Source organism: Leptodactylus fuscus, chromosome 3, assembly GCF_031893055.1.
Source record: "Leptodactylus fuscus isolate aLepFus1 chromosome 3, aLepFus1.hap2, whole genome shotgun sequence".
Classification (NCBI taxonomy): domain Eukaryota; kingdom Metazoa; phylum Chordata; class Amphibia; order Anura; family Leptodactylidae; genus Leptodactylus; species Leptodactylus fuscus.
Genome location: NC_134267.1, coordinates 210,708,142 through 210,731,346, shown reverse-complemented (window position 1 = coordinate 210,731,346; position 23,205 = coordinate 210,708,142). Strand labels below are relative to the sequence as shown.

The following is a 23,205-nucleotide window of genomic DNA, read 5'->3' as shown; positions in this document are numbered from 1 at the left end:
AGCTATTGCAACTACAACTCTCAGCATGTTCTAGAGTATGAGAACTGATAAAGGTCTATGCTGGGAAGAGTAGTTTTGTGATATGGGTACAGTCATAGAGTTGTGAATAACATGGTACGAGCAACCGGGCACCAGAGATTTTCGGATTGAAATAGGGTCTTATTATTCATATATGCAAATGGTTAAAATTCCAAGTTCCTTCAATGAGAAGTTTCATTTGACTCCCATCTGAGTGCCGACAAATCTTTGCATTTCGATATTAAAAGTAGGTAGCAAGATCCTACACCTTGAAGGTAAAGGAGTCAGATGTATAAGTTACGACCTCTTATAACTTATAGGGACATTGCACCCAGTCATTTTTGATGTAGCAGAGCCGAGTTTGTCACTTAACACATGTTTAGGTGATACCAACACCTTGACTTTTACCATACACCAAACTTTACTATATAGAAATTACACAACCAGCAGCAAGATGATACAATAGCGCGGTTTGCTCATCTGTAGACTTATGTACCAAGTCGCCACTACCTAAGGGGGCCACAAAAAGAGGGTGTTGGTATTTTTGCAATAGCCACTTACACATCAATGATTTATGAGATGACAATTACCAGGATTGACCACTAAAGAAGTTTTCCTTGGTTGGCGGATGAGACCAAAGTCTCCTAGATAATCATTGACTGGTACGGGTCAAGGAATGTGAATCATATGGAGTCTTGGCACAGACTAGCAATGAAAACACAGATACGGTGGGAAAGAAGTTTGCACATTAACCATCGGGATTTGTACGAGATTAAGAGGCAAGAGAACTAAGAAGTCATTTCAATAAACACCATTGATTTATTCTGTATAAAAAGCTTACAACCAAACTTTTATAAAAAGTTCAGCATGAATAAGTCATTACACATTTGCAGAAATCGATCATCTCTGCTACTGTACAGGGGTTTTTTAAGGGGTAAGGGGGGAGAAACTTGAATAAAGTTCACAACGTCTTAGTTATCTATATACAGCTTATCATCGAGTCCAATCTGATAAAATCTCTATTAGCCGGATACTCCGCTCGGCCGCTTGTTGCCTCCGTGCTTCACCTTTTTATTTAATAAAAGGTATAAAAAAAGCTGATGGTAAAAGTGGCAAATCCCATGTGGTACAACGTTAATGTCCACTCCCCATGCAGGAGAGAATTAAGAATTAAGCCTTCCGCCTTAGGAAAGGTCTATCATAGTCTTTTCATAAATAACTAAAAACAGCAGTCCAAAAGCTTGGCTGGGAATGGACAAAAATAAAAATTGGGGCGAAAAAAAAAAAAAAAAATTGGATGCAAGTCTCTTCATAGCCACATTGAATCCCCTTGTTCCACAAGCTTCTGTACAAATGCAGTACTCAAATAATGAAATAGAGAAGTCTTGTAGCCATGTTGTGCAAAGAAAAACACACAGTCAATGTGAACACCTGCAAGAGATTGAGAAGGAGGGTTTTAGTGGAAGAGATCAGTAGACAGACTGGCGCCAGTGAGGAAGCCACCACTGCACATTTAACCAAACACTCATGCTCCAGATGTACACAGGAGCTGGAGGTTAACCCTTCCCGCACTGGAAGCTACGGCTCCAACAAGCTGGGTGTCCGTACGCCAGACCCCCACAATCTGATTAACCCCTCAACACCACCACCCCCCTTAACTAGACAAAACACTCTTTCAATAACATCGCCCAATTTTACCGCCCCCCCTTCCTCAGATATTACAGTCAAGTATGCCGTGAACGCAGGGCCACTCTGGGGTGTCAAAAAATTAACAGGACCAGTGCAAGTCAGGTTTCCCAGGCAAGACACAGGTTAAACGGTAACATATGATGGTGAAGGGAAGGAGGGAGGGGGTCCCCAGACCCGTTCTGTTTGGATCCATTTAGCTGCAATGAATGTAGGCGCCAGTCGGCTGCTTGCAGCAATTATTTGATTAAACGCAGCCACTTTAAGATGATGACAGGAGCCCACAAGACGTTTAAGGCATTAGGAGAATTCCCAGCTTGTCTGCATGTCATCTACAGGGTGGGGGCATATAATAGGAGATGGCGTTACAACATTTACTAGAGGGACCTTACCGAACCCCTATAGACAGCTTGTATGTCGTATATAGGGCTGGCAGGGACATAAAGGGAAATAGCATTGCATTATTCAATAGAACCTCACGAGCCTCTGTAGAGGTCTAACGGAGTGTGGGCTCGTAAGTGATTGCATTAGACCTCACCAAACCCCTATGGACATTTTCTATGACATATACAGGGTGGGGGCACAACATAAGGGACAGCATAAGGTATTTATTAGAGAGATCTCAATGAAATCCATACAGACATCTATAGAAGGCACAATGTACATGGAGCGTGACACTCACCATTTCACTTAAGGACAAAGAGCTTTGCTGTCATTCGTGATGAACTCTGCTGATAAATCAGACGCCTGGAAAGAGGAGAGAAAACAAGCACGTGTTACTAGAAGGCAATGAGCTGTAGGGGTGTGCACGGGGGAGAGGGTGCAATGATGGGGTGCAGCAGGGAGGAAGATGGGCTGGGGGAGCAGCCACCTGGCATTGGGTTAATGAAGCAGATCAGCCTGCAAGCACTGAGGGGGAAGGAGCATGCATCATAGTGCTGCCTCTATACATGGCCACAGACGGAACGATTTATAACACTACATGGTACAATTATCACCCCAAACCCACAATTCATGGCCGAGAATTAAACTATGACCGCTACGTGCACAATGTCCCAGATACCCAGCCAAGCTAGGAGATTGACACAGATTGTATAGCCTAGACATATATTACAGCAGATTGTACCCCTATACACCTCTGATACGTATATGCTCACTAGGTGTAGCTGCAGATTGTGGCAGGGAGAGTGACATGGCCAGCCATTGTGTAGTCTTTAACACCATCGTGCCCAGGGCTGTGTACCTGCAGTGTCAGGATGCTGATGTCTGTATTGAGGGTGGTCAGGGGGCTTCTGTTGGAGGAAGGGCTGCCCAGCCTCGGGTGATGCAGGCTGACAATGCTGGGGTGAGAGTCCAGGGCGATCTGCAGGTCCAGGATGTAATCGATGACATGCTGGAGGATTTCCATCTTGCTGACCTTCTTGTTCTGCGGGATGCTGGGCACCAGCTCCTTCAGCTTGGAGTAGCAGTCGTTCATGTTGTACAGCAGGCTCATAGGGTCATCCACTGGGGTCTTGCTCCGGGAGATGCCCAGGCTATGCTCCGTTAGGCTGCTTTTCCGGACGGATCGTACAGGGCTAAAAGCTTTCATATTTGCCGGACTAAATAGAGAAGAGACTCCCAAGAAATCACACAAACCTCACTCTCTACTGACAAGCTCAGAGTGAGCTCAGCAGCGAGCAGCACCGCCTTATATACCCCAGCACAGAGCGGCTGACAGGTGGGCGGGACCCTGCCTCCGGATTGGCTGCAAGCGGTGACCGCGCCCTACTATTGGCTGGGAGTTCAGACTCTCGGAATGTGAATTTCTTCCGCATTCTAAACCAATGACTGGTGTTGGGGGCGTGGCCTGTGTCATCACAGCTGTGCTAGTAAATAGTCGGCCGCACACTGGCACGTCACATAGCCCGGGCTGAGCGCAGCGCCGTGCTCGGGGCTGAGGAATAACAGAGTACCTGCACTACACAGTACATAGAGAGATTACACTATACTACATGGGCTGCTACATATATAGATATACAACAATCCTGTAATATATAAAATGTATAGTATAATATAGACTGTATCCTACAATATAGAATATATCATGTAGTATATACTGACTGACCTATAATACTGAATATATCATGTAGTTTTAGATCTATGATATACTGCAGAATGTATAGTATCAGACTTTATATATAATGTAGCATCCTATGATATTAATCAGAATATGTAATATACAACCTTGTGATAATTTCTATATAATTTCATATAAGAACCATGATCTACTGTAAATATATGTCTCATGTGCTATATACTATAATATGTAATATAAAATTGTGTCATGTAGACTGTCATTTAATATGTATAATACTATCCTATACATCACTGCCATATAGTCTCATGTGATGTATGAGATTATAATATAAACATACTCTACTGCTATGTGTGATAGAGATTATATATATATATATATATATATATATATATATATATATATATACACACACACACACACACACACACACATACACATATACATACACACACACACCGATTACTGCCATATATTTCATGTAGTACTAATAAATCAACATAGTGAGGGACCAAAAGAAAAGAAAAAAAGCTGCCATATGTGTACGGGATGGTAGTTCAGTGGTTGGCAACATTGCTTTGCAGTGCTGGGATTGAATCTGAGCAAGGGCAACATCTTGCATGGAATTTGTGCATTTACATAGATTTTCTTTGGGTATTCCAGATTCCTCCTACATGTCAAAGATATAGTGATAGGTAAATTGGCAGTCTGTAAGATAACTGAGCCTGTTGGGGATGAGCACCTGTATGGCAGCCACTAACTCCCCTACTCCATAAATGTTCCCTTCAAAAAAAAAAAAAGTTACGAATGTTTGTGGATATATAGATATATTGCAGGAGGAAAGGCTCAGTGGACCCAGACAGTCAGAGACAGACACATACATTCAGGTGCAAACAGGTTTTACCCTGTACATTTATATTGCAAAAACATCAAAACAAAGTGAGCCTTAACTTCAGGCAAAACAATAACAGAAATCCTGCTCGTCTGAGCTACTAAATATACAGCAAAAACCCTAACTGTATAGCTGGCTTGCTTCAGCCACAGTCAACACATAGGGCAAATACAATGGCAGCTGTACACACTGGACTCTCACCAGTTTTCAGACTATTGAGACAGCTCCTCCTCTATTCCCAGGAACAAGGTCTTGGCAAGCTTTTATAGACCTTTAATGAGGCCCAGCTCCCACCTGTGCTTGAAGGCTCCTCCCTAGTAGCACAAGAAATGGTTAATAGGAGGCGCCATCTCACAGCTAAGGTGCTACCTGAATTGAATACTAGAGCCTTGCCTGGCCAGGCCATTTTTTTAAATTGAAAATGTCTTTATTAACAATCAGTCGTCCATGAAATATACAATGTAGTGCGACGCAGCGCAAATTGAATGACAGCACACAATAAATAGTACATTCATCATCCATAGCATAGAGTGGTGTATACAGCAAGGGCATAAAAAAATCCTACTCTATACACAACACTATATACTCCAGCATACATTTACTACATCCATACAGTAATGTAAAAACAACAAAGACATGTGATGGAGAGAGGGAAAGAGGGTAAGGGGAGGTGGTAATCACAGGCCCAAAGCTTTACTGAGATACAACTAAACACAAGAGGACAGAGGGGAGAAGGAGTGGGGTATGAGTCCTCTTCAGGCGATCCTTGATGGAATAGTCCCATTGCAAACTGTGTAATAGCCTGCAATACTGGAGGAGCAAAATAAGTCTGTTCCTGGCAAACCAAATAGTGTCCTTAAAATCGGGGCCCCATGTGGCGTAAACACTGCGATCTGCCTGCAGCGTTTTACAATCAGAATAAAGTGGTCATTTGTAATTTGCTTTTCTCACCGGGACTCAAAGCGCTGGGAGCATTGTGGATTAGGGGAGTTAGTGGCTGCCATAGAGGTGCTCATCCCCAACACCCACATGGGTCAGTTATCTTACAGGAAGCCAACGTACCTCTGGGCAACATGGTGGCTCAGTAGTTAGCACTGTAGCACTGGAGTCCTGGGTTCAAATCCTGGCAAGAACAACACGTGCAAGGAGTTTGTATGTTCTCCCCGTGTTTGTGTGAGTTTCCTCCCTTTCTACAAAGACATACTGATAGGGAAAAAAATGTGCATTGTGATTCCTATATGCAGCTCACAATCTATATTGTGTATATACTACTTGATATATTCTGTATTACAGGGTTCTATATTGTATGATATAAGTCTATATTATATCATACATCTGTATAAGTTATTCTATAGGACAACATTCTACAGTACAAAATAAGTCCATTTTATATATTACATAATTGTTGTATATGACATCTGATATTGTATATCTCCATATATCTGCAGTATATATAACAGGATTGTGTGACTGTGATCACTGTGTGGCAGAAGATCACTTTGTATAATTTGATATATATATATATATATATATATATATATATATATATATATATATATATATCCTTTATAATGCAGGTATTATATTATTATAGCAGATGGGGTGTAATACATCTGGAGAATATCCCTCTCTATATTCCTCATTGTCATTGGTAAAAGTGAGGCATCATTCTCTTCTATATAATGGATGACTTTGGAAAGTGAAGGCATCAGTCTGAGCTCTAAGTATAGACAATAGGGGGAAGTTATTAAGGTTTGTGTTTTATACAATGGTCTTAAGAAGTACACCGGAATAAGAGGCCCGAAATTTGTTAAGTGGACCAAGTCTCAAAAATAGTGACGGCAGGGACCTTCCATTTTTATCTTAGCATTGGTTTTATTGATGATGGGTACACACAGAAAGACCTTACCCCCTGGTTAAAAAAATATTCATAGAGAGACCTCAAGAGTTCCCCTTAAGAATATACTTAGGGTACAAAATGAGGGGTGGGCAAGTTAAAGGGAACCTGTCACATGTAAGATGCTGTCTAATCTGCAGGTGGGATGTTATAGAGCAGGAGGAGCTGAGCTTTATGGGAAAAGATTTGATATAACTTGGAATCCACTGAAATCTCTGCTCTCTCTATGCTGAGAAGTCCAAGAAGAGGTCCTATCAGTGACAGCTATCCCCATATGCTGGTAGGCTGTCAATCACTAATAGCTCCGCCTTCTAGATGTCTCAAAATAAGAAAGAGAAGAAATTTCAATGGATGAATGGCAAGTTATACTGAATATTTTCTCAAAAACCTATACATCAATCTACTCAGCCCCTCCTGCTCTATAACATGCCGCCTGCAGATTTCACAGCCTTTTACATGTGACAGGTTCCCTTTAAGACTTTAAGAGATCATTCTATATTATGATGATATCATCTGAGGTCTGTCTATTACGATGATGTCATCTGAGGTCAGTCTATAATATGATGATGTCATCTGAGGTCTGTCTATTAAGATGATATCATCTGAGATTGATCTGTAATATGATGACATCATCTGAGATCAGTCTATTATGATGATGTCATCTGAGGTCAGGCTATAATATGATGACATCATCTGAGATCAGTCTATTACAATGATGTCATCTGTGGTCAGGCTATAACATGATGATGTAATCTGAGATCAGTCTATTATGATGATGTCATCTGAGATCAGTCTATAATATGATGATGTCATCTGAGGTCAGTCTATAATACGATGATGTCATCTGAGACCAGTCTATTATGATGAGGTCATCTGAGATCAAACCATAATATGATGATGTCATCTGAGATCAGTCTATTTTAGGATGATATCATCTAGGTTGATTCTACTACCAAGCATGGTCCAGCTGCATGCGTGGCTCCTGATGATCGACTGATCACCTTCGAGTTTTCCTTGTCGCTTCTTCAAGGCATAGTCATATTTGGCAATAAACAGACTTATTTGGTTATGATTGTATAAACAGAGATAATGAGGGGCCTTTACCCCAGAAGGAATGCCAGGCTCCGGCCCTGTGTTATGGGTAAATAAAGGTGGCCGAGGATATGTTTGAAGACAGACAGCTCACTTGCTGAGTAATGGAGCAGGCATTTCCACTTCAAGGTCTTGAGAAGTGAAAGCAGGCAGCAGTGTTGCGTTCTTCCCCTCCGCTCTGTGTGAGGTTAATCTTGTTCCATTTATCTCATGCTGGCACTATAGGATGACATTGAGTGTCTTTAAAGTGTAACAAATTGATCCAGTAATAGTAGTGGTTCAGGACCCTACACCGCTCCAGGAGGATGCAGAGGCGCCTGCTGCGGATTCTCTTCTTCTGCTCTGGAGAAGCCTGATGAGAGGTTTGGAGAGAAAACAGCAGGAGGTATCAGTGAATTGTCACAACATATTAGGAACATAGGCTGGCCTAGCCCCCCCCATATGGACTGAATGACTCTGGTTTATCCGAGATACTGCTGCATCCGACAAGCCGCAGCGCACAAAGCATCTGATCATAATATGTTCCGGTATAGTAGAATTCCTGGGATGCTATGAAATACAAGATAGATAATCCCAATGAATCACTTCTTCCCGAATCATTGTCCTGAAAATCGGTCACCTTTGACAAATTTTAGGGTCAATATTACAGCCACAACACCTGAACTCATTCTATGGTGATCTAGGAGCAATTCAGGGGTATCCTTTGGAGTCCAGGAGCTGTAATATACAACATAATTCAGCTATACATTTTTTTGGTTATGGTTATACTTAGAGACGATCCGTCACCCAGTCTGAAAAGCCCAATAACCCAAAGCCCATATTTCATATGATAGGCGCTGTCACCCTGAGCATTTAGGTGTTTTCTTTATACAAATCTGTTCAGCTATTCCAAAGCTATAAGCCCTTTCCTAAGATATAAGGATTGATACAAATTTGGGTCAATAGCCAAATGGGCAATAACACTGCATGAGAAACAAACACACAAAGACCCTGCCCCCAAAGAAACTACAGTGTTACCGCCCACTTGGCTAGTAGACTAATTTGCATCAACACTAAAAGGGATTATATCTTTGGAATGGCTGAATGGATTTGGATAAACAAAACACCAAAAGGGTGCTCAGGGTGACAGCGCCGATCAGATAATGGGTGTCATTAGGATTTCAGACCTGGTGGCAGGTCCTCCTTAAAGGGATTGTCTCACATTATAGAGGGGATCATCTTCTCTGCAGATTCAATGCAGAATTTTCAGAAAAAAATAAAACCAATTCTTAATGGAGTCATATCTGCAGTATATGCATACATTTCTACAACCCCAGTCAGATCATTTGCACCATTGGGGAAATCATGGCATTGGTTGATCATAACCTTAGACTATGTTCACACGATAGGATTTTCACAAGGAGTTTGGCACACCCCATGCATATGAAAAGAGTTTCCCTAATCCTGTTCAAGTACATCGGAAATTTTTCACAACATATTTTTGGTGCCGATGTGGAAAATAAAAACCTGCCATGGAAATAAATAGCTTGTCACTTATTTCAGGCAGAAAACATGAGTCCCGATTTTCCAGGATTAAAATATTGATGTCCCATCCCTAGAATAGGTTTATTAACCTTGAACCAGTCCCTAGCACCTGGGACTTCCTCGGATCAACTGTTTGAAGTGGCAGTGGCACTGTACTGAGTGCTGCCTCCGCTTCACAGGCCGTGTGACATTACTTTGGTCAGTCATATGGCTTGTTTGCATCTCAGTCCCATTCAAATGAATGCACTGAGCTCTGATACCAAGCACAGGTACTATACAATCTATGATGTTGTGCTTGGTAAGTAGTGAAAAGGCCATATTGCGTGTTTGAATGCTCATCTGTAGGGCGCTGGGTGGTAGACCTTCTCCTATTGGGTATTGAGCACCTACGCTATGGCTAGGTCCTCAATATCTTACTCCTGGAAAACCTATTTAATGCCTGGTCCCATGGGCCGCAGACGTTACGATTTGGCTGCGGCGGAAATGCCGCTGTAAAAATTGCAGCATTTTACAGTACTTGCAAAATGGATGGGATTCATGTGGAAAAAATCTGCGGCGCGGTTTTGGAAATCGCGGCATGTTAATTATATCTACGGAAACGCCAGCGGCGTTCCCATAGATATAATTGTAACGGAAAGTCCACGGAGGAAAACTCAGTGAACTTTCTGTTCAAAGCGCTGTGGGAAAAACTGTTCACGCCGCGGTTTTTCCCACAGCGCTTTAGCGCGGCGTCACCGACCCATGGGGAATGCAGCTAAGAAACACTGCAGGAAAAAAATGCGGCTAAAACACATTGCGTTTCTCTCTGCTTTTTTCCTTCCTCTATTGGATTTTTTGGGAAAACGCTTGCGATTCCACAACTACAATTAACATGCCCCATTTTTACAAACACACACATGTTTTGAAAAAAAGTTAATTTTCCGCAGTTCTTCTTTTTCCGCAATGTGTGAATGAGATTAACCAAAATCTTAATCACTCTTCTGGTACTGTAAAACATCACGTTTCCGCAATGTGGGGCCTTAGCCTCAACTAGTGAACATACCCTGAGACAGCTTGGGCATTTCTAATGTCCTTTCTTATGTCCATCCACCCGCACAGGTCTGTTCTCTATTCTTGGATGGCTCGTGTAGAAAGTCACTCAATTGCAGAAGAATAACAGGGAACTGCTAATACATACAATGCAATATGTGTAGGTTCTCGCTATAGGTTCGCTTCACCTAATCTCCATCGCACCCAGTAATTTTGGCTGCCGGTATGAGGCCGGCCATAGAAACAAAGCTCCAGTATCCATAGCTATGTGCTGCCTGGCTATGTGATGGTATTCTGATCTTGGTTTACAGAGCTGACTTTACAGAGCCGGTGACCTCTACTACACACCTGCTGTGCGAAGATTATCTGCTTTACTATAATTAACACGTATCAGTAGCTAAGTACAAGCCTCTCAGTGTTTCCTGATTTACATATCAGGTAACACAGGCTGAGGAGCTCTCTATGAAGTATGTTTGTGGTGTGGTTCAACAATCCAGATCTGGCCGGTAATCAGGGCAGCGCGTAGTTAATTGCACCCGCCACCCCAGAGTCATGCCAGTCCTTCTGTGTACTGAAGCCTGTAAGGCCTGTGGAGATGTGACTTTTTGCACACCTGTATGGTTTCCAACCACAGCATCAAAACACGCAACTGATTCTGGGGCTGAACCTCCAATAAAAGAGCATTTTGCAGGTGTATGTACACAAACGCAACCTCAGATGTTACCAGGTGACCTTCTCTTGAGTTTCCAGGAAAATAACCTAATTTTTAATCAAGTTTTATGTTACATATATTGTTAAAGAATGTTTGGTAAGCGTTGTAAAATAAAAATAAAAAAATCCTGCAGTTCTGACTCAAGCCACTAAGCTAAATGATATGCAGAGACTTCCTGTTTTCCGTAAGAGATTTCTTTGCAGCAGCAACCTCACTTACAACACACTGATGATCACAGAATCCCCCAGTCACAATAAGGTGATTTCACCGCTTATCTACTCCCCTCTCTACACAATGTCTCAGAACATGCCTAGAAAACTCTCCCATAGAAGTTCATAGGGTCTATCGTGTTTATGGCTCATCTCTAGGAAATAGGAAGTCATAAACTTTTTTAGGCTTAGTGGCAAGAGTTGGAATTGCAAGATTTTTAGGATAAAAATATAAAACAATAACATAGAAAATTAAAAACATCACCGAAAATTCTTTAATGTAAAAATGTGATTTAAACCACAGGTCATTTACCTTTAAAGCCGAGACATAACCTTAAAAGATAAAAAACATAAAAGATTCTTAGTACTCAAGGGGCTACTCATGAATCCTACCCATCATTACTGCCTATGCAATAATTCCCTTACATACTACTGAGGTGACAATATAGAGCCAATCCAATTCCCGCCATAGCCCTCTTAGTCTGTCACTGACTACTGTAAGGGCCCGTTCACACGGAGTAAACGCGCGTGTATTTTGGCAAAATACACGTGTAAAAATAAGACTCCCATTGACTTCAATTACATGTTTTTCCACGTGTAAAAAAACACATCAAAATACACATCATAATACATGTCAAAATACACTTGTAAAATGTCATTGAAGTCAATGGGAGTCTTATTTTTACACGTGTATTTTGCCAAAATACACGCGCGTTTACTCCATGTGAATGGGCCCTAACAGTTGCTACTTGCTGACAATCTCCAAGGTGTAAATATGATTCAGTTTGACAAATCTTTTCAGAAAGAACCTCCAATAATAAGCTGAACACAGACAGTCCCTCTGCTGGGAACCCCAGTGATCAGCTACTATATTCAGGAAGATTTGTAATCAATTGTGTGGTACGACTACAGCACCAAGAGCCGCAGAAGAAATGAGCTTTGGGTAGTGTTATATTACTAAATATCTTACATCTTTATTGTAAAGTTATGTGCTCCTCTCTGGAGCGCTGACCTTCTCTCTGCTCCTTCGGCGCCCACAGTGAGGTATATTCATTATACAAAATATGTTTTTTGTCGTAAAAATGACACTTTTGTGCAACTTTCATGAAAAGTGAAAAGCAGGATGGGGATCAAAGCCTATGAGGTAGAAGAAAGCTGACATGATTTATACCTAAAATGTATGCCAGTCCCTGAAATTCAGCAGGTCTGTGAGAATCAGATCAAGGATCTAATAGCCTTGCATTGTGACTTAGACTTCCTGTTCATGCAGGAAACACTGTGCGCTGGAGAGGAGAAAAGAGGAGGTGGGTGCTCCTGAAGGAAGCACATAACTTTCCCTCAAAGCTGTCGGTAAATTATTCAATACTACACAGGAGGAAAGGCCTGGCGGTGTATATTCTAAACCAGACAAGAAATATGAAAAGCAATTTCTATGAAAATCCCAAGGACCATTTTCTATGATCATACAATCTGTATAGTATACAGTTATACCTATGCAGTGACAGGTTCTTCACACAATGGGGCCAATTTATCATTCTTGGACGCCCGTTTTCTGCATACAAGGCAAGAAGAGTCGCATTTTTTGCATGTTTTTGTGCCTAAAATTACCCCATTCGCCCCCAAAATTCTGATGCATTTCTGCGCCCTTCCTCTGCTAATAAATTGACAACTAGGCGTTCCTACTCACCATGTCAATGAGGCGTGGCTCTACACACTGTCCAATCAGTGCTGACGGGTTCACATTGTGTATTGACAAGGGAAATGGTAACCCTCAGTTGTCAATTTATGTATTCACTTGCAGGAGGAATAACAGAGGAATCACAAAACTTCAAATCAGTGTTTCAAAGGATGTCTATGTGTATTTTGGTATTAAAACTTCAGGTTCATTCATAAAGTCCAAGATGTTTTTATTTCATTCTTTCTTTTACGATGAAAAATGAGTTTCCATAACCGGTTGCCGAGACGGATTGTTTTTTTTTTTTTTTCTATCCTGAAAGAAATCTCCTGCTCTGGTTCTAGAATCCGTGTTAGGTAGACACTTAATTTGAATAAAGAAACAGTCATGGTGAACATATGTGCGCAGGATTTATTCTAATCTATTGCTTTGACAGTTAATCGTGTTACAGTAGAAAACGCTCTATAAATGACCATGATGGATTGTTCTCACTTGTAACTGGATATTAACCAAATTGCCGCCTCACTTGTACTTGGAGCAGTCAACCGTCTAAACGTATCTGTGGCCTAAACACACCGAGTGAAGATGAACTGGGATCACGTACGAGTGCTTTATGTCTATGCCCTGACTTGTACATTTTCATAAATATCAGGACTGTGCCGAGACAACTGTGAATATCTGACAATGTCGGATATGTCATTAAAGGTATCCCATCATTGGATAGCCTTTTTTTTCTCGATAACACATAGGAATAGCCTTAAGAAAGGCTATTCTTCTCCTACCTTTAGATGTCTTCTCCGCACCGCCGTTCGGTAGAAATCTGGGTTTTCTTTGGTATGCAAATGAGTTCTCTCGTAGCACTGGGGGCGTCCCAGTGCTGCGAGAGAACTCTCCAGCGATGCCTCCATCTTCTTCTGGAATGGCCTCTCCCTGTGTCTTCTTCCATCCTGGGTTTTCAATTTTCTAGGCCTTGGGCAGAGCCAACTGCACATGCCTGGGCCACAAGAAAATCGCCACTTAGGGCCCGTTCCCACACGCGTCAGAGTGAGCGCTTCAAAACAGATCTCATTGACTTCAATGGGTGCCGTCTTACGCGCTCTACACATTGAAATCAATGGGATCTGTTTTGAAGTGCTCACTCTGACGCGTGTTTATGTTTCAGAATGAGTGGTGTGTTACATCATGGGAATGGGCCCTTACACTGTAAGCTGGTGTAAGTGGCCATTTTCTTGTAGCCGCTTACACAGTAAACTGATGTAAACGGCCATTTTCTTGTGGCCCGGACATACGCAGTCAGCTCTGCTCAAAGCCTAGAAAATTGAAACCTACAACAGAAGAAGACACAGGGAAAGGGCGTTCCAGAAGAAGATGGAGGCGTCGCTGGAGAGTTCTCTTGCAGTATTGGGGACGCCCCCAGGGCTGTTTGAGAGCTGGGGACGCCCCCAGTGCTGTGAGAGAACTCATTTGCACACCGATGAAAACCCGGATTTCTACCGAATGGCGGCACTGAGAAGACATCTAAAGGTAGAAGAAGAATAGCCTTTTTTAAGGCTACTCCTATGTGTTATCGAGAAAAAAACTATATCCAATGATAGGATCCCTTTAATTTGTATAACCAGTTTTAACAGTTTTACGTTAGTCATACACATTAGACGAGTGCCAGCCAAATCTACCAATTCCAATGGCCAACCATCCAAAGCCCTGAATCAATGACAGATGGTGGGGGTGATAAGCCACAAAGGAGGTGTCTGTCTATGACCTATTCCTCTCACTCCATTATGAACACTTGCATGCTTAGCTGAGCCAAGAGTGCATGTGTATGGAGGATTCGGGAGCATTATCTGTCAGCATTATCAGAAAATCTTACAAATTTTTCCATATAACTCCATGACTACAAAGTAGATACGGAGCTCGGTAGCAGAAAAAGAGAGATCTGCCCTCTACAAAGATATATTATGAACTGAATTATCACCAAAGCTTCACGCTAAGAAATAAGCGGTGTTCAAAGTGCGAAATACAAATTAAAATTCTGTGAGATGTTCCTCAGCACCAGACTGCAACCTGAGGTTTAGTCACTGTGTTCTCTTAACGAAAATAGTCTGTGAGGGTTTGCTAAACACTGTAACGTCAGGCTGCAATACCAAACAAAGCCCAGGGACAAGAGTGGAGCTGTTCTTCAGGAACACAGGTAGGTAGGCAGATTTTAAATGACTTTGGAAATACAAAATTAAAGTTGACATGTTGGCCTATGGTTTCATCTTTGCTAATTTCTCTGTACGCTATAAGTGCATCCCAGTCATCCTTCCTGTTCACTGAGTGAGTCCTTTCATAAATCCGAATGATTCTCATGGCCACTTAGAGATTCCTCTTTCTCTTCTTGTTCCAGTCCTGCTTCTTTCTCACCAGATGTTTCCTGTATCCTTCACAAACTCCTGTCTTAATTCCCAGCCTTTAGCTTCTGTTCTCAGCCATAACTATGCTGTGATTGACCCTGAATTCCCTGTGATGGCAGTCAGATAGTCAGAAGTGGCAAGGTTTGTCCCGCACGTACCAGTATACACTGTCTACCAATAAGTATGTGGACACCTGTGGTAGAATAGAAAAACCACATCTCTTCCTATCCAATAGTTGGTAGACCCCAGCAGATGCTTCCTTACGGATGGGATTGAGCGACACAATACTCCCGGATGCCTGGTGAAACTCCTGGTGTATGTGAGCCATCGGTTGGGTGCGGTTTCTCTGGCCAGCACCCCTCGGTCTCTATCTCTCAGTTTCGGGGGTCTGCAGACTCGGGGCACATTCCGACAATCACCGTTCACCTTCCACTTACATAGGCCACTGCCGATTTTGGGTAATTCAGGTCGCCTGCTATGTCCCATAAGGATCGACCATTTCTGTGGTACCCCACAATTACTCCTTTCTTGAAATTGGACAACTCTGCACTTCATGGCATCTTGCATGTGACTAATGCCAATACTGTTTCCTATTTAATGGCGGAAGGCGTGACGTACATCACGACCGCAGATATCTTCATTTGCATGGGTGTCCAAATACTTATTGGTAGACAGTGTAGAAGCAAAATGCTTATCATGTCTGCCAGGTGATGCACTGACTTTCTGTGTAGTATTAAAGGGATTCTACCACTAAATCAAGATTTTTTACTAATTACCACATCAGAATAGCCTTAAGAAAGGCTATTCGTCTCTTACCTTTAGACGTGGTCTCCGCAGCGCCATTCCTTAGAAATACCGGTTTTAACCGGTATGCAAATGAGTTCTCCGCAGCAATGAGAGCGGGCCCCAGCACTCAAACGGCGTCCCCCCTGCTGCCCGAGAGCTCAGTCCAGCAATACCTCCATCTTCAGCTGCAACCCCGCCTCTTCTGTCTCATTCCAACCTCTGACGCCTGCGCAGTATGCTCCTGTATTGAACTACAAGAGCAAGAGCGGCCTCCCAAAAATGGCCGCCCCCATCGCCGTTTGAGCACTGGGGCCCGCCCTCATTGCTGCGGAGAACTCATTTGCATACCGGTTAAAACCGGTATTTCTAAGGAACGGCGCCGCGGAGACCACGTCTAAAGGTAAGAGACGAACAGCCTTTCTTATAAGGCTATTCCGACGTGGTAATTAGAAAAAATTTTGTTTTAGCAGAGGCTGCTGTAAGTACAGGACGTTATTAGCTAGCAAGTTCAATCTACAAACACGGTTTGTAATTTTGAGTTTGGTCAAAAAAAAAAATAAATGATATAATATTTAGTTATCTATCTTTCTGTCTATTCCTTCAGCTGACAACAGCAGGGAGAAAGTAAAGGATTGCAGAAATGCAAGTCTCCTTCTACTCTACACCGTAATATGAAACATATAGGCTGTATGTGGTGAAGCTAGCAACAACATACAGCACTAACTTATCAAATTCTAAACAAAAATTGTGAAATTATACAATGAGATAGATATTCTAGGCAAGTTTGGGTATACTTCGTTATTTTTTTTATATATAATTTATTAATGTTGCAATTGATATGAAATTCTACAGAATGATTTATTGAGCTATATGAATCTGTTTATCTATTTCTGTGTGTCTGTCTATGTGTGCATCCATCTACTCTTTCAGCCGACAACAGCAGGGGGGAAGTAAAGGGCGGCAGTAATTCACATCCCTACTATACACCATAATATAAAACATAGCCTACAAGAGGTGATGCTAACAAACAACATCCAGTGATATATTTAAATTCTTAAAATAATGAATTTAATATGATGAGATGGATAAAATTTAATTCCATTTTTATATAGAATTTATTTATCTTTGAATTAATATACAATTCTACTATTTTCCGAAGACGTAATCCAGTGTTACAGTGATGAGAGTTTCTCTGTATTATTCTCTGGAATCCATTTAATAAGATCTTCTATTTTTAAATGTTTCAACAAGCAAACATCGCAGAATATTTAATTTAAGATGGCAGAAAAAAAAAACCTGACAAATTTAAAAATGCTATGCTTGGAAAACTGTTGTATAACCAGCTGACAGAGAATTTCTACTAAATCCACCGCTAGTAAACTATGCCCCTTTGGCAGGTACTGTACATTTTTCTGAGATGTTAAAATAGAACGGCGGTTTTCGTGAAGGTGAAGTTAAAATGGGCTTTATGGCCGTAAAAAATATTCATTGAAACATTGGGCCTCATGTAAGAAAACATTAGAAATAAAATCCACATCCACATCCACAGTTTGACATTGGTAGAGGTGTAAGATCAAGCTCCAGGCCCCTCAACTATAATGTAGTACTGGTCTCCTCCTTATTGGTAAGAGGCACCTTATCAGCCCTCTAAGGCTGAGTTCACGTGGAGTATTTTGGTCAGGTTTTGAGGCGGAATCGGCCTGACCAAAAAAATGGCTCCCATTGATTTCAATGGGAGCCGGCCAGTTCTTTGTTCCAGGAGTGGTTTGTCCGGCTCCCGGGAAAAAGAAGTGACATGCTCATTCTTCAAGCAGATCCACCTGAAGACACTCCCTTCTCCCGACTAGGCCCATTCATTTGGGCCTAATCCGGAGCGGAGTGCGCGACTGGATGCCGGTGCTACCCCTAAGGTGATTTCACCACGTATCTACTCCCCTCTCTACACAATGACTTCTGCCCAGGTCTCAGAACATGCCTGGAAAACTCTCCCATAGAAGTTCATAGGGTCTATCATGACTGAGTGCTGAACCGGGTTCCAGTCGCAGCTACCGTTTTATTGGTCCGGAATCTGAGGCTGCCTCCGCCTCAAGTTCCTGACCATAAAACTCAGTGTGAATTTATCCTAAGTGTTACACCCAGCAGTGGTCACTCAAATTTACGCCAACCATGCAAGAGCTGGATCTGCCATCACAAGAGCTACACTTTATAGGGGGCTTCAACCGGGCAACCCCTTCTATGATGTCTATATGCCCTAACAGGGCAAATCCAAAGGGTCTGCCTTCATGAGAACAGTACAAGTAAATAAATTATAGAGGTTTCGGACATCAAAAATATATGTCTATATATTTGGTCCATGTTGAACTCCATCATTTTGTAACACTGCTACTCAGCGTTGGACAGGGTTTCCTTGGGTCCACCAGAGGACCGACTCACCCATCTATACAGATTATGGCACACACATCACATATCCATAAGGACTAATTTATAATGAACCCATAAGAAATTGACCTTTTTAGCAAGTGACTGACTCCTAAAAGAAGCCCAAACAGAGTTGCAATCTGCTAGACAAGGGGTAGGGAACGTACGGCTCTCCAGGTGTTGCAAAACTACAACTCCCAGCATGCACACTTGCTCTGCTGTTCTTGGAACTCCCATGGAAGTGAATGGAGCATGTTGGGAGTTGCAGTTTCACAGCAGCTGAAGGTTCCCTACCCCTGTGCTAGACATTTAGGGCCCATTTTTATAATTTCTTTTTCAATTTAGATTGTGAGCCCCATATAGGGATCACAATGTACTTTTTTTCCCTCCTATCAGTATCCACACAAACACAGGGAGAGCATGCAAACTTCTTAAAGATGTTGTTCCTGGCAGGATTCAAACCCAGGACTCCAGTGCTGCAAGGCTACAGTGCTACCCATTGAGCCACTGTGTTGCCCCCATTTAGAGCCCATTTTTATATCAGAACATGGGTCCACCAGAGGATTCTCTAGTACTCGGATGGGCCTGTCCTACCCTGCTACTACTGTAGGTCCATTCATACACCACAATCATTCCGCCACATACATTACCGCTATATACCAGTACCAGGTAGAGGTACATGGGCACCGACTATCTTGCTACATCATCAATCATTGCCTGTTACCACCAGAAAATATGACCCTATAGAAGCACCCTTCTATTACCCTGTGCGTCTATTGTAATACAGACCACGCTTACGCTTCATTGTTCTAGATGTGGCTGTTTTTTTTTCTTGCCCACACGGTTCTGGGTCATGACAGATCCTTATCACATGGGTGCATTGCCTGTTATGTCTCTTTCAGTTGCAGATAACAATGGTCCTCACTTCCACTCCCGGGTGGTCACATTCAGAGACAGCTGTGTGAGACTGGCGTAAGGTGATAAGACTTTGCTGCAACCCATCACTTGGCCGTAGCGAGGAGTTTTATTGTTTTTCTTGTGGCTCAGGATGTACAGCGACACAAAAATTTTCCCGGTTTCCACAGCTGTATTTTTTGATTATTGGAAATAGACACTTTTTAAGCCATGTAGATTTTTTTCTTTACGTTACCCAGGCCCGGTTACCAGTCAAACATCTGCAGAGAAAGCATTGCCAACATGTTAATATATTTTAATTATAACGCACCAGATGACCAGATCACTCAGATATGACAATTCAGTCAGATGACAGGGAACAATAGACTGCACTGAAAATAGTGACATAATGACGGGCTTGTTACAGAGACATGACATGGTCCAAGAGGGCTCGCTATATGGCGGACATCTGAATAGTTCTCCCATATGGAGAGTACAGCTTGCTGCCATATTGTCATAGTATAGTGTGCAGGCATCTGAGGTCACAGCTAAGCAAAGATCCCATGATCTGCAGCAGAATGTCTCTGGCATGTCACATATACACGTGTCTCTTTGCTCTCTCCCGAGTGTTTGCCGTCACGGCTCTATGAAACAGATTTTGTTGTGACAGTATTTGGAGGCATGATGTTGTTGCCTGACTGCTAAAGGATGGACTCAGCATAAACAAACATCTCTCGTTTCCTAGAAATATCGTTCATTGAAGCTTGGAAGTCCCAGGCAAGCCCCCTATAGTACAGTGTGCGACGTCCTATTAACTCACTGTATACCTCCATTGTATAAAGCTATAGAGCATGGAAAAAAGGGAGCAGGAAATCCACCGTGTGATACGTCTGGTGCAGATCACTATAAGCAAATGTCATAAAAAACACAATACATAAATTCATAGTATATAAAAATATACATAAAGCAATAATAAAAATACATAATACATAAGTCCATATTATATACAAATATACGTACTAATAAAAATACATAAACTCACGGTATATAAACATAAAGCAATAATGAAGAAGCATAGTACATAAATACATATTACATACAAATATACATAAAGCATTTTGCTATGACAACAAATTAACCAATTAAATTTGTTTATTTATTTATTATGTTTAATTATATAGCGCCATCATATTCCGCAGCACTTTACAGCCATTGTCAGTCACTGTCCCATATAGGGCTCACAATCTACATTCCCTATCAGTATGTCTTTGGGGTGTGGAAGGAAACCGGAGTACCCGGAGGAAACACACTGAAGCATGGGGAGAACATACAAACTCCTTGCAGATGTTGTCCTTGGTTTTGATACTTTTAAAGACTTAGATGAACACGACCAACGTGCAAAATGGCCATGGAAAACACCCATTTTTCATGGCCATCTTGCACCCGAGTGGTAACTGTTTTTTTGGGATCACCCTTACATTCAGTGTATAGAGAAATCTGTGTAAATAAATGAAAATAGGACCTATATTTTGATGGTCTATGACAACAGACTGTCAACATAACGGTCATGAGAACAGCTTCCATTCACTGTCAATGAAATGAATGCTGCCATTGGGGATCCAAACTGAACCCACTAATGCAGTCCCATGTCCCCTGTGACCATCAACGTTCCAATGTACCATTCTGAAGTGTTTATGTCATGGACCAAGGACACATAGGAGGGGAAGGCATGAGATACATTGATGGGTACACTTTCCATATGGATGAAAAGAGGTAAATAATATATCCCCCAATAGCCACAGTCCCCGAGATCAATGCAAGGAGTATATCAGCAATAGAGCATACCTCATATCGTTCCTTATTGACTCTATCCCTCCCACCTGCTCCTGTCCCACCACTAAAGTTCCCATACCTAAGAATCGGTGAAAGGAAAAAGACAATACAGGCATGAGAAAGGACATATGGGTTGTTTTTCATGTCTTTGCTCATATGGACCGGACACTACATCCTTATACTGCACTTCTAAGGTTAGATCCCATCTAGTGCTCTCCAAGGCCCCCCCCTCAAATACTAGCACTGCCCTTATAACGTCAGCCACTGCCACCTGCAGCTCTCCCACTATTAAAGCTACAAATGAGGCACAAAGAGAGAAGCCAGGGACACTATAGGCATGCAATAAATCCGTCTGGGAACGGGATGAGGGTGGGGGCTGGGCATCATTACATATTCTCATCCATAGGGAGGTGATATCTATAAACTTCCTGTGCCCTGGTCCCAGTATTTAACCCAGTGTGATTGACCTTCACCAGAGGATCAAGTAGTTTGGTCAGATTTACGTGACCTCCCTCTAAATCATACAATACTGGACCTATCTACCCTTTCCGTACCTCCTGCACTGATATCTAGATTAGCCTATAAAGGGGTCAGGCCTAATAATTCCCGTCTATAAGGCCGGAGTAGGCTGATGGATCTTTAGGCCGCAGACCTTCAGGGCTTGGCAATGATCACCTAGGAGTGTGTCATCCAGATTGGGGTGGAACCTTATCTTACGCTAGGGTCACACTAGGTCTGGACCCAAATGGTGGAGAGACGGACCAGTATTTCAGTGGTTACTCCAGCAGATCTCATTGAATATAATGGGGTCCACTGGGTGGCTGTCATTTCGAAACTGAAACCGATGGAGAGAAGAGTCCTCCGTGCAGGATCTTTAGGACTGTTGAGGGTATATGGGCCCCCATGGTTGCCACCAATTCAGTCGTTGGAAATTTTTTTATCTTGGTATTTCCTACAGCACTATTAATCTCCCCCTTAAAGGGATCCTATCATTAAAATGTTTTTTTGGTTTTTTTTCAATAACATGTAGGAATAGCCTTAAGAAAGGCTTTTCTTCTCCTACCTGTAGATGTCTTCTCTGTGCCGCCATTCGGTAGAAATCCAGGTTGTCTTCGGTATGCAAATGAGTTCTCTCGCAGCACTGGGGGCGGTCCTCAGTGCTCAAACAGCACTGGGGGTGTTCCCAATGCTGTGATAGAACTCTCCAGTGACGCCTCCATCTTCTTCAGGAACGCCCTCTCCCTGTGTCTTCTTCCGTCCTGGGTTTCAATCTTCTAGGCCTCTGGCAGAGCCGACTGCGCATGCCTGGGCACAAGAAAATGGCCGCTTACACAGTAAGCTGGTGTAAGGGGCCATTTTCTTGTGGCTGCTTACACAGTAAGCTGATGTAAGCGGCCATTTTCTTCTAGCCCGGGCATGTAGGGAAAGGGCGTTTCTAAAGAAGATAGAGGCGTCGCTGGAGAGTTCTCTCGCAGCATTGGGGACGCCCTCAGTGCTGCGAGAGAACTCATATGCATACCGAAGAAAATCCGGATTTCTACGGAACAGCAGTGCGGAGAAGACATCTAAAGGTAGGAGAAGAATAGCCTTTCTTAAGGCTATTCCTACGTGTTAGGGAGAAAAAATTGCAGAACTTGCAGAACTCAAATCTACCCCAGTCAGGTACCAGCATAGATTTCTGGTATAACTCATGACAGTTTTCTGGCACAAGTTATCCTAAAATTGACTGCCCCATTTTGATCTCCACCGTTTTCTTAAAGCGGTAAATCTGTGTGATATAGTAAAGATACGACACTTCTAGGGTAGTTTTTTGGTGTAAATACATTAGTAAACTCTCCCCAATGTGTTCCCTTGGTCAGCAGCTGTACCTCGATCCTACAGAAGGTCTGTCTACAGCCTCAGCCTTAGTTCAGATTTCCCTGGAGATCCCCTTTAAAGCCAGCAATTCTGTTATCATTGCACCTGCGCCTCTCCCATCCCTTAAACCAAGGACCAAAGCAAAGAAAAGAGTAACCAGGGACACTATAGGCATGTGAAAAATCTGGGTGGGAAAGGGCTCAGGATCCTCTC

At 42.4% G+C, this 23,205-nt stretch overlaps 1 protein-coding gene across 2 annotated transcripts; it reads right to left on the bottom strand.

Annotated features, from left to right (window-relative positions):
- Positions 1–814: 814 nt before the first annotated feature.
- Positions 815–3,354, bottom strand: ID2 (inhibitor of DNA binding 2). Of its 2 annotated transcripts, none has more exons than XM_075269088.1 (3): positions 2,948–3,354; positions 2,375–2,451; positions 815–1,435 (listed from the first exon to the last, which is right to left on the bottom strand). In XM_075269088.1, exons 1-2 carry the CDS (start codon positions 3,293–3,295, stop codon positions 2,395–2,397), a joined length of 405 nt encoding a protein of 134 aa, XP_075125189.1. In that variant the 5' UTR covers positions 3,296–3,354; the 3' UTR covers positions 815–1,435; positions 2,375–2,394. The 2 variants fall into 2 exon arrangements, with proteins under 2 accessions (XP_075125189.1, XP_075125188.1); XM_075269087.1 differs by having other exon boundaries at positions 815–1,449; positions 2,387–2,451.
- Between the last annotated feature and the right edge of the window lie 19,851 nt (positions 3,355–23,205).